This window comes from Sceloporus undulatus, chromosome 3 (genome assembly GCF_019175285.1).
Source record: "Sceloporus undulatus isolate JIND9_A2432 ecotype Alabama chromosome 3, SceUnd_v1.1, whole genome shotgun sequence".
Taxonomy (NCBI): domain Eukaryota; kingdom Metazoa; phylum Chordata; class Lepidosauria; order Squamata; family Phrynosomatidae; genus Sceloporus; species Sceloporus undulatus.
In genome coordinates this window covers 194,606,071-194,619,455 of record NC_056524.1, presented here as the reverse complement: position 1 = coordinate 194,619,455, position 13,385 = coordinate 194,606,071, and the positions used below count along the sequence as shown (strand labels likewise).

Below are 13,385 nucleotides of genomic sequence, written 5' to 3'. Positions count from 1 at the left end.
CCCCCCCCCACATACTTTTCAAAGTGTGGTTCTGGAATCTGAAACCTTGTGTATGTGTTTTGTGTACCTTCAAGTCGCTTCCAACTTATGGTCACTCTAAGGCGAATTTATTATGGGTTTTTCTTGGAAAGATTTCCACAGAGGATGTTTGCCATTGCCTTCCCTGAGGCCGAGAAGGTGTGACTTGTCCATGGTCCGGTATTGTTTAAAGACAGAAAGGTTTCATGGCTAAGTGGCATTTGAACCCTGTCCTCCAGAGTCATAGTCCAGTGCTCAAACCACTCTGCGATGTACAATAAGGCTCATGCATATCACTGATGCTTCATTAAGCATTTGGAGATTAACCAAGAAGCTTCCATTCAAACAGCCTGGAATATTTGCAACCCATTCCTGGGGCCAGGTTTTAAGAACGTTGCTAGCACTTTCAAGCTGAAATTGCAAGCCTCACTATTGCAGGGTCTGCCTGGAGAAGAATCCTACCCTAGTGTGACCCTAATGACCATTTTTCATAGCAGTTGCTTTGATGTTTGTTGGTGGTGGTACTTTCAAATCATTTCAAAATCCTATGATGAACTTATTGCAGGGTTTTCTTGGTAAATTTCTTGAGAGGGGGTTTGCCATTGCCATCCTTTGAGGCTAAAAGAGCGTGACTTACCAAGGTCACACAGTGGGTTCATGTGACCAAGCTGGGATTCGAACTCTGGCCTCCAGAGTTGTGATCCAATCCCCAAACAACTACAGCACATTGGCTATCTTCCCCTAATAGATTTTAATGATGTGTCCTTCACTTTCTTTTCCTCTAGGCTTTTTTTTTTATAACAGATGATTGATGAGCAGAACTCCTGTCATTAGCTCTTGTTTAAAGGAAACAATGATAGTTTGGATTTGGTTGTGTTTTATGCCTACATGCTAAAACTAAAATGAAGATCCTTTCTTCATTGTTACACCAAAAAGGAGGACTTAAAGAGTATGGCAACTTATTTATTTTATGTTCCAGGATTATGTGCAATGGATACTAACTGAACTGCACTTGAAGTTATTTAAGAAATTGGCAATTGATATTTTTTCAGGGTTCAGGGTTTTGTTTTGTTTTTTTTAAAAACCAACTTGGTGTAAATTGTTTCTATGGGGGGATCTCCGCTTCATATTTTGTGTGTGACATCAACACAGTAAAATATCCAGTATCTTTTAAAGAAAGAAAGATGACTGATGGTTTGTAAAGTATTATTTTTAACAATGTTGTAAATTTAGGGCATTGCACAAGCTCCTTTCACAAGAACTCCTTGTGCATTGAATTAACACTTTCAGGGAACTGCAGGAGTGAAGACTGCCTTGCTGCAGATTTCTGCATAGTAAATTTGGATGCCAACAAGTTGCTGTAGTCATCCGATTCTTTGCATTGATTTAGGACATTGATTCCACCTCAACATTAGGAGGAACTTCCTGACAGTAAGGGCTGTTCGACAGTGAAACAAACTCCCTCGAAGTGTAATGAAGTCTCCTTCCTTGGAGGTCTTTAAGCAGAGGCTGGATGGCCATCTGTTGGGGATGCTTTGACTGTGATTTCCTGCATGGCAGGGGGTTGGACTGGATGGCCCTTGCGGTCTCTTTCAACTCCATGATTCTATGATTCTAGGACAGGAATCGTTCTTGTAAAGAAGGCACCTCTAATTTCCCCTCCAGTAAAACTGCCAGGGAGAGAAGAATTATATGGTCCCTTTCTTCCCATGGATTGTTTGTATACCAGAATGATGGTGGTGGAAATTTCAAGAATCTTCGCTAGTGTTCAATGCTATGTTGTCAGAAACTGGTTTTCAGCTTAGGGGCAATGAGTGAGATCATATTAATGCCAAAGCTGTCATTAAAGTCTTAAGAACATAAGAAAAGCCCAGCTGGATCAGGCCAAAGCCATACAGAATCCTACATCTTGTTTTGTTACAACTGTCTACCAGAAACCAAGACAGAACAATTTCAAAACCATTTTTTTCTGCTTTGGGAGCCCCTCAGCATGGCTCAGTGACAGCTCTCTGATGTCTCAGTTTCTATCCTTTTTTCACTTTCACCTAGACATATTTCCAAACTTTAAAAGGGAGGGTGAGGGGAAGGGGGAAATGGTAGCCATGTGTTGTTTCCAAACTGTTCCTCTATGTCTACTAAAGATATTAAGCATGCTCAAAGCATGCATTATTGAACTGGACCTCTGAGAGTTTTGTTTGAAAATTTTATCCTGATCCATTGACAAACAATGAGAGCAATTTAGGCTTTTTGAGCATGCTAATAAGCCTTCATTGCAGTGAGTTAGCACCTTAGGGAGAGTTTTCTGCTTTCAGAAGCCTCTTTGCAAGCTGTCATTTCCCTTCTTCCTTCACAGCTTTGGAAATAGTGAAAAGAGATGAATCGGTGAATAAGCAAGATGGTACTAGTGGAAAATATTCCTGTTGCTCCCTGCTTCTCTGAGATTTGCAGGACTCTTGAGAAAAGTTTGAAATTTCTCCAGTAACAACAACAACAATCCAAGTTCACAACACAAGGCAGCAGGGTACATTCAATTAAAACACAAAAATAAAACATAAAATATAGAAAATATTTAAAACATTGAAATAGCACATGGTGCATCCTAACCATCTGTTTTCAGAGCAATGTTCATTAGGTCTGGTCTGTGACACTGGTCATCATCCAACAAATTTTAAGCACTGCTGCACAGAACCTAGCAACATTGTTATATCAAGCTTAATGCCTGAAAACAACAGGGAAGTATAAAACTGTCCTGTGCAAGGATATTTATACAGTAAGGATGAAATGAGGCCAATCTCTCTACATCTCTCTAGTACAGACATTGGAGTAACATATGTTCTATTGTTTCTATACGACCAGATTCACAAGGTTATTGTCTCTCCAAATAAGGGATCTTCCTATATCAGCCTTCAAGGATAGTTGAGGAAAGAGCATGTCATCATGCTAAAGTAAAGGTTTTCCAATATTTAGGTACTTCTAGGTTAATTAAATATGCCATAGAGGAGGTGAAGTGCCAGTCAGGCTCACTAACAATAAAAGTTCAAGATCTGATTTACACTCTCTGTCTGCTACATATTGTTGGATGGCTGCTTTGGCTCGATCATATCTAATATCGAGCAGAAAGTCTGATGAAAACCCCAGTGGTGAGATTTTATTTATCACTGCCTGTTTCCACATAGACTGCAAATCATCACTCAAAGTTAGTGGAGCAAGGCCAATGGGAATAATGGATAATCTAAGCCAATAGTTAAGAATGGTTACCCACACTCTAGCCTCCACTTTCATGAAGCCAGACTCCAAGCTTGAACTTGAAAGGCTGAACTTAAACATTTAAATTGTACCAATTCTAATGATGCTAAATTGGAGAAGGGATTCAGCTGGGCACCATACAGATGTTGTGCTATTGATTTGGCTTCAAACATTTTAAGAGCTGCAGGTATATAGTGGCTTCCTCTTGTCTTATGGAAGTTAAGAATGGCTGTGTTCTCCTCTGTGCATTAGCAACAACATAGGGGCTATATAAACAGCCCCAAAGAGGTTTTCTCCAGCCGCACCGCCCCTTCTTCAGCCAGATTGGGGCTGCGGCAACTGCATGCTTTGACCCCAGTCTGGTCTTTCCAGGTTGCAAAAGGGAGCAGCAAAAAGTGGCTCCTTTTTGCACCCTGGAAAGCTTGTGATAACCACAAGGCCATGGCTATATGGCACTCCTTCAGTGCTGCATTGTGTGGATGCAATGGTGGAGGAGCGCCATGATGCCATGCATCGTGTGGTGCAGTATGTGGCATCACGGCACCCTGGGGGCAGAGCTGGAGCATGCGTTGTGTAAATGCTATGCCCCAACTCCGCCCCCAGGCTGACCCAAAGTGCCGGCCTGCACATGGCCATAGTCCCTATGAGCTTTCTTACTACCAGTAAAATGAAACTTTTGGATCTTTGGGCAAATGCTATGATTTTAGTTTTCTGATAATTAAGTTCTAACTGGTTCTTCTAGTACTGTTTTAGTGTTTTCAGTGCTTTTTTGAGTCCAATATGTGTTCTTGAAAGTATTATTGAATCATCTGCATAAAGCAGAACAGAGATTTATCTTCCAGCCAGTTTTGGGGAGTACAGTTGGCCCTTCTTATACACGGATATTTTTATACACGGATTCAAGCATACACGGTTTGAAAATGTTCAAAAAAGGATAAATTTCAAGTATCAAACCTTGATTTTCCATTTTTTATAAGGGACACCATTTTGCTATGTCATTATATTTAATGGGACTTGAGCATACACGGATTTTGTTATACACAGAGGATCTTGGAACCAAACCCCAGCGTATAACAAGGGTCCACTGTAATTTTTTTTTTTTGTTGTTGTTGTAAAGGTCATCCTTGGAGTTGGGCCTCCAATCATGCCCCCCTCCTCCCCCCCCAGCAGCACCCCCCCCCCATGCATTTGAATTCATCAATATAAGATCAGCAGCATACAATTCTGGTTCAACCAACAAAGCTCTAATCTGGGATTTCTAGTTCATTAGGGGCATATAAGCATTTATTATTATTGGAGTTTGAAGGTTGGACTGGTGAGTTCAGCAATTCCCTCCTGAAAAAGGGCATAAGAAATGGAATTGGCATAAGAAATGAAATTCATTGTTTATCTACAGAGAAGAATTCAAGGCCATCTTCTCTGCATAAAGAGGAACTGATCTCTGTTTTAACTTATGATACTTTGAAATTTAATTGTGTGTTTGGGGGGGGGGGGAGCAACAGCTACTGGCTAAGTGGATAAAATACACCCGAAAGAACTTTATTGTTTAAAAGCATACTGCTACAGTAGAAATGGCTTTTCTTTATTTTGATTCACCTGCCAACATGACGAGAAACAAATGATGATATTGTATTTACTTATATGCTGAGAAATCTTGTAGCACCTTTGAGACATATGGATGGTTCAACGCCACCCCTTTGAGGCCTGGATGGAGGCTGCAGCAACCAGACACCACAGCCTCTGGAAGGACCAAAAAAACCCACTTCCCGTGTCCTGGAATGGGCATCACAGGTGTGCTTGTGCACCATGATGATGCCCTTTCCATGGAGCACCGTTTGGGTGCTCTGCCACACAGACATCATCATGGTGCCCCAGAGGAGAAAGAAGGGCTTGGAGAGTGTAAACGCTCAGCCCTACTGCAGCCCTACCATGCACATAGGCCAGAATAAACTGCTGGTCTGTCAAGCTTTCTTTCTTTCAGTTAGTCTCAAATGTGATACTAGATCTTTCTGCATTCTGATTCTACAGACCAACATGGCTGTCTCTTTGATTTCTTTCCTTATACGTACATTGTCTTTCTCCCAATACAGGGACTCAAGGTGGCTAACAGTAAATTTAAAACAACACAATTTAAAAATAAATGCATTAAAATATAAATATAAAGATTAAAAACAATTAAACAATTTAAAAAGTTAAAACAAATACACTGAAAGCTGCAAGGGAGCCCGTGGGAACACACAGGGTGCAAGGGGCAACGCGTCCCATTAAGACTAATGGGGTGTGCGCCCATGGTGCATGTGCGCCACTGCACCATCCACAAACCCCATTATTTTCAATGGGATCGAGCATACGCTTCTTCATATTGTTTATAGAAGAATTTTGATGTGGGTTTTTTGTGGTGGGGTTCAGTTAAAAGAAGATTGGTTGGCAACTACACTATTAAGTTGTTAGAATTAAATTAAACTGATTAAGTACGCTAAAGAAATGTCAAGGAATTTGGATTCAGTAAATGATAGAAGTGATTCTGGAATAATTATATGATTATTTGATATATAGATGTAAATGTAAAAATATAATGGATTTATAAGCAAAAGTCACAAAAGAAAAATTTTGAAGTAAAATAATGTATTAAAAATCAGGTAACACAATATAGGAAGTAGAATAAGTAGATAATTATAACCAATGATTGGCAAGTGGGAACTTAATTGTGTAACATCTTTTTTGTATATATGTGTGTGTGTTGGTTTGTTCAATTTGTGTTAGTTATGTCTTTCCTACATATGTAATTTTATATTATAAAATTTCTGTGTTTAATATAGGCATTTTTTCTAAAAAATAAAATCAATTTGCAATAATATTTATTTTCAATGAGAATGTTTTATAGAAAGAGAGAATGTGTGTGTGTGTGTGTGTGTATATATATATATATATATATATATATAGAGAGAGAGAGAGAGAGAGAGAGAATATTATATTTGCTAAGAAAGCAGAACTAGTTGCTGTTACAGTTTAAACAAAGACTTGCTGTTGAATAATCTATAAAGTGAATCTGGCTCTGTAAGAGCAGTTTCCCAAACTGAAAACCCATGCATAAGCATAGAATTAGGGAAGTCATATGGGAAGGGCAATGAGGTATCTTATCATCTGGTATTTAAGGAAAGAGGTTGGTAAATTGTGACTCTTCCAATATTGCTGGCATGCAACGCTCATCATTCCTACAAGTATAGCTAATGGTGATGAATAAAGGGAGTTCCAGTCCTACAACATATAAGTTGCCTGTTTTTAATTTCCAAGAGTACAGGTGTTCTTCCTCAAACGTATCTTTGTATCTAACCAACTCACAGATTCAACACTGGCATGGGCTATCTCTATCCATCTGATGTTGTTGGACTGCAACTTCCATAGCCCCTTACCAAAGGCTTGTAGGAGCCATGCCAACAATTTCTGGGAAGAAACACACGTTGTCCAGCCCTTCTTTGCATATGAGATCTTTTCCAAGTACCTTTACCATCTGAGAATATGTATGAGACAATAGGGAAAAGCCCTTCTTGTTATTGTACCTGACTATACAATGCACTTTCCATAGAGACTCATCTATCACTCCCTTTTTGACAACAAAATTGCTTTTAAAAGTAAAATTCTCATGGCTTTTAATTTATTTTAATGACATGGTTGTGGTTTTACCTGTTGCTCCATCATTTTTCTTGGCATATCTCTTGTATAATTGTATCTCTATGTCATGTTGTAGTTGCCAGCCACACTGTGGTTGAAAAAACTGACAGAAAGTGATGCTGTGTCTCTTCAGCCATGGGAACTGAATGACAATGGATGTTTTCAGAAGTGGCTTTTTATTGTACAATCACCCTGCCTTTTTCATAGAGTCTTATGGGTGTGGTGAGGGGAGTTTAGACAGAATAATTTCCTGCTTGCTGCCCTCACTTAAGTACATTTGCATGGTAGGACAAGCGAGATCTCTGGCATCTCTGGCTGGCATGAATGAGCTGTAGTGTGCTGCTGTCCATTTCTCATCAGTCAACAAACCCTGGAGCTTCACTCCACAGCTGAGTTATCACAGGACTGGGCATGTGCAGTGGAAACAGGGGACACTTTGTACACCATGTACCTGCAGTGGGCATGAACACCACATTTCCAGCTTCCAGGTTCAGAAATGGAAGTCACTTTCCTTTCCAGCTTCCAGGTTGTTAGAAAATTTATGGGGGATTTAAACATATTTTTTGGTGGGTTTTTCGGGCTATGTGGCCATGTCCTAGACAAATTTCTTCCTGACATTTTGCCAGCATCTGTGGCTGGCATCTTCAGAGAATGCTTGCCTGGAAAGGAGTTGGGTGTATATATACTGTGTGAGCCTGGGAATGCAGGAGTGATTTGCATGTGTATTGCATGTGCTGATGGCCAGCCTCAGGCTGGGAGGCTAATGCAAACGAGGATTAATGTCTGCTAATTGGTGATCATTATCTGCTGGGAAAGCCCCTGACTCTGAATGGTTTCCCATTTGCATTTGCTAAGTCCTTATTTTGCTATTCCTCAGGACTGGTAGGAATATTTGTTCAATGTAAGGGTTTCTTCCTTCCGGCTGAAATTATCCAGGTGTTTGTGGATTTCAATGGCTTCCTTGTGCATCCTGACATGGTAGTGGTTGGCATGGTCCAGAATTTCAGTGTTTTCAAACAGTATTTTATGCCCAGGATATTTTGTGGCATGTTCTGCTACTGCTGATTTTTCTGGCTGGCCCAGTCTGCAGTGTCTCTCGTGTTCCTTGATTCTTGTTTGCACACTGCGTTTGGTGGTCCCTATGTAGACTTGTCCGCAGCTGCATGGTATGTGGTAAACTCCTGCGGCTGTGAGAGGGTCTCTCTGGTCCTTGGCTGAGCGAAGCATGTGCTGGATTTTCTTTGTCGGTCTGTAAACCATTTGTAGGTTGTGTTTCCTCACCAGTTTCCCTATTCTGTCAGTGACTCTTTTGATGTATAATAAAAATACCTTCCCTTTGGGCGGTTGTTTGTCTTCCCTCCTCTGGGTTTTTCTGGGCCTGACAAATACACATGCAAATTACTCCTGCCTTCCCAGGTTCACACAGTATATATATACCCAACTCCTTTCCAGGCAAGCATTCTCTGAAGATGCCAGCCACAGATGCTGGCGAAATGTCAGGAGGGAACTCTTCTAGAACATGGCCACATAGCCCAAAAAACCCACAAAAAACTATGGATGCTGGCCATGAAAGCCTTCGACTTCACATTGGATTTAAACAACTTGCCTATGTGGGGAGTGGTGATTTACTGCTTTCAGATGGTTGCTCCCCCCCCCTAAATTTTAAATCTGGTGTGTTGGGGGGGGGGATGGCTTGAATCCATATGTGGCCTACAAGTGGCACTTCCCCCCTCCCTCCTTTATTGCCTCATCCTGCTGTAGACAGCTTCCCTTCCAAGGTATCTTTCTGTCCAGCAAATCAGAACACAACTCACTGCTTATTCATGAAAGGCCCTGAAGCCCTGCTTTAACTTGTTATGCAAATACACTCCTGTGTTGCTTCTTCCCTCTAGTTTCTTTTATGCTAAATCTGTTCAGCAGGTAATGATGGTGTTACTGCACCAGGATATTTTAACTGATAGAGCTAGGAGAGTTTGCACTGAGAGCCAGCATGAATTAGATTGAAGGTTGAGTGTTGGATTAGGACTCCAGGAGACCAGGGTCCGAATCGCCATTCAGCCATAGAAACCCATTGGGTATCCTTGGGTAACTCCCATTCTCTCAGCCTTGAAGGAAGGCAATAGCAAATCACCAGAATAAATCTGGTCAAGAAACCGCTATGATAGGGTTGCCATAGGTCAGATTGGACTTGAAGGTACATAACAAAAAGTACCGGTACTAGGAACTGTCCATCTGGAAATACCCAAGGTGAAAGTTACAAATGATGCTTCAGCCTCATGCATTTCCTTTTTTTGAAAATTGGTTGCAATATTCATCCTATAACTATCAGTAATCAAGAAAAGTAGAGATTGACTCTGTATTTGCTTACATTTATATTTAGACTACACTTGCTGGTCTTTAAGGTGCTGTAAGACTCTTGTCATGTGTTTCTATAAACACATAAATAAACATAGCAAGGCTGCTGTAGCCCTGGTTTTACAATGTTTAGGGTGGGTAACTTGTTTTGTGTTGTGTATGGAGTTTCTTACCTCTTGATGATTTAGTTCTTTATCATTCTATTCTGAATCTAGTAAAGTTATCTCTCTTTTAGGAAGCGTGGTGCATTTGCTGAGCAAAGGGAAACATCTACCGGGCTGGATGATGAGATAAGAATACCCTCTAGAGGCCAGCTAAGAACATCATACCTGGCTTAAGAACAGTTGTTTTCCTCACTCTCTGCTAGGATTTGTGGCTAGCTCAACTGTTCCCTCTCTGATCAGGGCAAAATAGGGAGAGGGGAAACAGCAAACTGAATTAAAGCTCCACTTATTTTAAAGTATCTGCTTTCTTTTTAACTCCCCACCTATCTTTTACTTTTCCCCTTCAGGATATTCAGTCTGTTCCAGAATCAATCCAGCCACCTAGTAATGAGAGAGAAGCAAAAAAGAAAAAGCAGAGGAGAAAGAATAAAGACAGAACTGTTGAGGAGAATGATTTTGATAGCTCACCTGTAGATTCTGCTGTTTCACATTTGCTGCCAGATAATGAGCCTTCCTTAGCCGCAGGAGATGCCAGGTAGGCACAAGATACTTCTTCCTTTGCTAATGAAAGAATGCATCTAACAAAGTAGGCTGTTACCCAAGGGAATTTCTGCTACGATAACCCATTTAATGCTACAAACTGAAAAGTAATTTAATACCTTACTAACCATCCTCTTGTATTTATGGGCAGCATGGTAATAGATTTTTGTTCTATTTTGATATGTATTTATGGTGAAAAAGTTTAATAATAATAATAATAATAATAATAATAATTATTATTATTATTATTATTATTTGTATACCGCCCTCTGGCAAACCAATCCGGGCGGTTAACAACAGTAAAATATAAAATATGACAATTAAAAACACTTTATCCCTCCCCCCCTTAAGACAGTATTAAACAGTATAACATATTAAAAACACAATACAAAGCATAAAACCAGCAGTTAAAACTAAAAACCCTGATATCCCTCTGTTGATCCTCAACCATCTCTAAGATGGGGCCACGGGAGGAATGAGGGAATCAGGGAACCTGGGAACCTGGGCCGGGATGGTTAATCTGGAAAGGCCTGCCGGAAGAGATCCGTCTTGACCGCTTTTTTAAAGCTGTCTAATGATGTTATCTGACGGATCTCATCCGGCAGGTCGTTCCAGAGTTTGGGGGCGACAGCAGAGAACGCCCTCTGGGAGGTTGCCGCAAGCCTAGATTTTAGAGGCTGCAGTAAGTTCCTCCCAGAGGACCGGAGAGCGCGGGGAGGATTGTACGGGAGGAGGCGGTCTCTAAGATAGTTTGGACCCAAGCCATTTAGGGCTTTAAAGGTGATAACCAACACCTTGTACTGGGCCCGGAAGCTGATAGGCAGCCAGTGGAGGGACCTCAAAACCGGAGTAATGTGGTCCCTCCTAGATGTACCTGACACAAGCCTGGCTGCCATGTTTTGAACCAGCTGTAATTTCCGAGTCAAGCACAAGGGTAGCCCCATGTAGAGTGCATTACAGAAGTCAAGGCGTGAGGTTACCAGCGCGTGCACAACCGTCTCGAGATCCCTTACTTCCAGAAAAGGGCGCAGCTGGCGTATCAGCCGAAGCTGATAACAGGCACTCCTGACCGTTGCATTTACCTGATTTGTCATCAGGAGCGACGAGTCAAGGAGCACCCCCAGACTGCGAACACAGTCGCTGGAGGAGAGTGTGACCCCATCCAGGACTGGAGGTTGCAACCCAATTCTTGGTTTCGGGGCCGCTACCATGAGCACCTCCGTCTTGTCTGGATTCAGTTTCAATCTGTTTTTCCTCATCCAGCCCATTACCGCCTGAAGACATTCATTGAGAGAAGAGATGCCATCGGAATTCGAGGCCAACGAACGAGATACGGAGAAATAGATTTGGGTGTCATCAGCGTACTGATAACACCCAGCACCATAACTCCGTATTATCTCACCCAGCGGCTTCATATAGATGTTAAATAACATCGGGGACAAAATAGCCCCCTGAGGAACCCCACAAGTGAGGTACCTCTTACTGGAGCTACAGTCCCCGAGTAGCACCCTCTGAGACCTGCCCGAGAGGAAGGACCGGAGCCACTGCAAAGCAGTGCCCCCAATACCTAACCCCTTCAGGCGGTCCAAGAGGATGCCGTGATCTATAGTATCAAAAGCCGCTGAGAGGTCTAAGAGCACCAACAGGGTCACACTCCCCCACTTTAGTGACTGAGAATTTAAAATCAGGAGTGATTATTTTGGATTAGCACATACTACAAGGATCTGATGCCCTTGTCTATGTAATTCCACAAAACCTTTCTAACAGTTGCAATGCACCTTCAAAACTAATGACTTTTCTAGTGGGCAATCTGGCAGTTAGCTAAGCTTGCATATTTTGTAATGTGCAATTTACTGTATTCTTACAACTTCCTTAGTGTGTGGTTTGTTTTTCTTTATGTGCAGTATGGTATTTTTTCCCCTCCAGGAAGGAAACATGAGTAGCAAAGTGACACACAGGAATCTAATAATTTCTGTCAGTGTTTGAGAACCAAGTAGGATTCTCATAAAATGCATGAACACAATTCTTTGATCTATTTTTTTAAAATGCTAAATAGCAGCCAAACAGGATTAGGACCATGGAATTAACCCTTACCTCAAGGTAAATCCCACCCACCATTTGAAGTTGCCATTTCACTGTTAGTAGCTTACCTCTTGGGGAAATAAAGCGGAGAGGGTTGGAGAGGATTTCACTTGCAACTGCTGTGAAAGTGAAAATAATCCCCTATGCTGCATGCTCTCCCTCTCAGCTGTCAATTTTAAAATAACACATCCTGGCTTTTAATATTATTCAGAGTAGCATCTGCACTACAGAACTGATGCAGTTTGTCACTGCTTTAACTGTGAGTGCTCAGTGCTATGAAATTCTGAGATTTGTATTTTTGTATTTGTCAGAGAGCTTTGGTGCCACAAAAAACTATAAATCCCATGATTCCATAGGATGGAGCCATGACAGTTGAAGTGGTGCCAAACTGCATTAGCTCTGCAGTGTGGAAGTAACCTCAGTTTGACCTTCAGTTTCTTTAGTACAGTACATTTAAGTTGTGTTAGTCTGTATCAATATACTAAGGGATCTTGTAACACTCAGATGCATCTGTGCTGCACAATTACAGCAGATTGATCCCATTTTTATTACCATAGCTCCACTGTATTAAATGCTGGGATTTATAGTTTAGAGAAGGATTTAGGATTCTCTACTAGAAAGCTCTAGCCCTGGAGATGGGGGGAGTGAAGTAGAAATCTCTAAATCCCTCACAAATCCCACAGTTCCACAGGATGGCACCATGGCAGTTAAAGTGGGAGCAAACAGCTATACTTTTCCAGTATGGATAGAACCTAACTGAGGAGATTATCACACCAGGGCCAATTCAGCAATTATTGTGGTAGTGAAAACAAAAAGCAACAATAACTCTATAGTGCTTAATATCTTCGCATACTGGTGCAATCGCATGATAAGGTGATATAAAACCCAAAGAATAGCGCGATTGCTTTCCACACATATCTGTGAATGAATCATTAGTGTATTGGAATTGTAGTTTTGTGCACGTGCCATTTCAGTGAATGTCTTCAAATCATGCACAGAGTAAAAAACAATAAAATAAAATTTATTACTTCACCATAGTATTTTCATCCAGTGTAAACAAAATCATGCCCTACACCTCAAACAAGACTGAGGCCCAGAACACACTGCAGAAATAATCCAGTCTGAGGCCGCATTAACTTTCCTGTCTCAGTGCTAGGGAATCCTGGGAACTGTAGTTTTGTGAGACATTCAGACTTCTCTGTCAGAGAGAGCTTTGGTGCCACAAGAAACTAGAAATCCCAGGATTCCCTAGCACTGAGCCAGGGTAGTTAAAATGGTCTCAAACGGGATTATTTCTGTAGTGTGTTT

General features: G+C 41.3%; 1 protein-coding gene across 1 annotated transcript in view; it reads left to right on the top strand.

Annotated features, from left to right (window-relative positions):
* LOC121924996 overlaps positions 1-13,385 on the top strand; it is a 174,686-nt gene that overhangs the window by 23,645 nt on the left and 137,656 nt on the right. The window contains exon 3 of the mRNA XM_042456654.1: positions 9,803-9,990. Coding sequence (XP_042312588.1) covers positions 9,803-9,990 — 188 coding nt within the window. The remainder of the gene's footprint in view (positions 1-9,802; positions 9,991-13,385) is intronic.